This window comes from Athene cunicularia, assembly GCF_003259725.1.
Source record: "Athene cunicularia isolate RWA chromosome 1 unlocalized genomic scaffold, athCun1 chr1_part1, whole genome shotgun sequence".
In the NCBI taxonomy this organism is placed as follows: domain Eukaryota; kingdom Metazoa; phylum Chordata; class Aves; order Strigiformes; family Strigidae; genus Athene; species Athene cunicularia.
Window position 1 is genome coordinate 20,902,299 of NW_020799091.1, and position 2,582 is coordinate 20,904,880.

At 46.1% G+C, this 2,582-nt stretch overlaps 1 protein-coding gene across 1 annotated transcript in view; it reads left to right on the plus strand.

The window, feature by feature from the left end:
- The first annotated feature begins 2,411 nt into the window (after positions 1–2,411).
- The window catches only part of GTF3A (general transcription factor IIIA), a 5,362-nt gene continuing 5,191 nt past the window's right edge, over positions 2,412–2,582 (plus strand). The window contains exon 1 of the mRNA XM_026860046.1: positions 2,412–2,511. Coding sequence (XP_026715847.1) covers positions 2,412–2,511 — 100 coding nt within the window. The remainder of the gene's footprint in view (positions 2,512–2,582) is intronic.

Here is a 2,582-nt window from a genome sequence, read left to right on the forward strand (position 1 = left end):
TGAAAGTCTTTTTTTTTTTTTTTAGACATGTATCTGGACTTGTTGCAGGATTGTTGACACTACAGTTGCAGTCATGGTCACAAAACTTGTAGGGACCAGCTAAAACCACATAAATAGTAGTTAGCATCATTTTTAAGTCACAATCACTCTGCATCACACCTCCACTGGACCAGGTCAAGAGACCTTAGCTATGCTGCCTCAGCCAATATTTAGCTTGCGACAAGTCTGTATGAGAAAGTAATCTTCCAGTTTGCAAACTTTCTTATGCAGGGGAATAATTTCTGCAATTCCACAGCTGCTGTGTAAGCACATTCAAACATATTTACCTGCATTTTAGTAGACATGGAAATAATTTCTGTGTAATGTTCATAAACACAAGATCTTTGAACTTCAATTGTGCTTCATAAAGAGAAACTACTTTTCTTGGAGATGAAGAAAATACAACTTTGCCTACAGCAGAACGATGGGATGGGAAAATGAAAGACTTTGGTAGAAAAAATATGCAGCTCATTCACTCAGCAGTTCTTCAGAGAGAAATTCACGGCACTATGTGCAGTCTTTCCTGGATTGATACTTAATTCTGGGTAGATCCTGCTGCCTTAAAATAAGTTTTAGTCAGAGAGTCAGAGTCTGAGGGATTTACTACCCTGTGGATTTTTTATGTGTGTGTGAGAGAGTTGTGTGGGGTTTTTTTCTTGAGAGAATGAACTACCTCAGTTTTCTGTTTTTTCATTCCCTTTCAGTTTACAGATTACTAAAATTTATCCGTGAAAATGTGGACCTTGTGTTGGAAATTTACATCTTCAGACTTAATTTCACTACATATGTTTACCTCTTAGAAGGTTTACCTTCCACCTCCCACAGTTGAAAATGATAAGATCAAGTCTGAAAGGGAACCTACTGCTCTTTCCAGTTCTACTAGAAGAGTCTTCAAAATCCTCCCTCCGTAGTCACCTCAGAAAACATCAACAGCATAACATGCTGAGAATCCCTCAGGCCTTGAGTCATCCTCTATTTATGTTTCCAAAATTGGATAAAATTCTCAGAGTACTCTGCTGAAATCTCTTAACTGGCATTGCACAGAGTAAAACCCTACATGTTGAGTATTTGCTCTCTGTGTAGTCAGTAGTGATGTTTTCCAAAGTTTTCTCCCTTACATGCTATTTCCTCATCTGTGTTAGAGGCTTAAGGCAACATCATGTTTTCACAAGCAAAGTCTCAATAGGGAAGATTTATAGTTTCTTTTTTAAATTTCAGGGGGTTTATTGCAATTCTGAGATTTAAAAGAAAAAACCAGAAACTTTTTCTTCTAAGTATTTTGGTTAGTATGTGTTAAAATCTGAGATTTTTTCAGACTGAATTCACTTCTGAAAATGAAGTGATTTCTTGCCATTGCTTTGTGAGGGTTTGACTGATTCAGGCCTCTCCTTAATCCTGCTACAGATGAGCGAGATAGACATCCTCCAAAGCCACAGACATCTGATTGTGGACCAGCATGAACTCCTCTTGTTCCACCCAGTAGCTTCCCTCCCTGCAGTGTGCTGAGCACAGCCGTTAGGGATCCCATCCTTCAGCACACCTGCCGTCTCACTTCATGTGTCCCTTCTCCCATCCATTCCCCATACACTTGATTCCTGCTCCTTATTCCTCCCATCTTCCCTTCCCCATTTCCCTAGCCTGCTCCAAGGACTGCCACCTGCTTAGGCTTTCCTAGCTCTCAGGAGACAAACAGAGAAGGAATGAAAGTTTTTTTCCCCAGGATGATTCCTTTGTCACAGTCCTGTTCCAGCTTTCTTCCCCTGTCCCTCACACTCACTCTGCAGGGGGAACTGCAGCAGATGGGGAATGTCTCCTAAAATAAAGCTCAGGTGACAACCCAAATAGTGCAAAGCAAGACAGATGATGGGATACCTCAGCACAGCAAGTCAGGTACCAGGGAAGTGCTGTGCAAGGTATCAGAGACCCTCAGCAAAGTGCAGTCTCATGTCCTCTTCCCCCAGCTGAGACCCCAGGCAACTGGGGACACAGCATGACCACAGGCCAGGGTGACAGGCCACCTCTGCCACAGGATCCTGGACGGCAGAGACTCAGCCTGCGCTGGTGATGTCTGAATTTCTGGGCAGGGGGTAGGGAGTGATGTCGAGGTCCATGAAATTCCCCTGGTCTGGACCTATCCAGCATCATGCAGAACCATCCTCTTCCCTGGCAGGGCAGGGACTCAAAACCAAAACTGCCTGGCAGGACGCTGCCCCAGGACGTGGCCCGGCAGCTGCAGAAGCCACGCGGGCCTTCCTGGGGAGGCAGCAGAGCTCTGTCTCTAAGCCCCTGGAAGGGCTGCTCTGCCGAAGGACCCAGGACTAGCTGGTTTTGGTCTTTTCATAATCGGATGCCCACCGTGTGAGATGTGTGAGATGGCTCGACACCAGGCAGCAAGCGGAGGACTGTCTCTGGTGCGTGAGGGAACGGAGAAGGCACCGCGGATCGGGGCTGCTTTCGGCACCACGCTCTCAGGTGAGGACGTGGCCCCGCGCAGCCCTCACAGCCCCTCAGCGGACGGCGGCCCGGGCACAGTCAGGACGGTT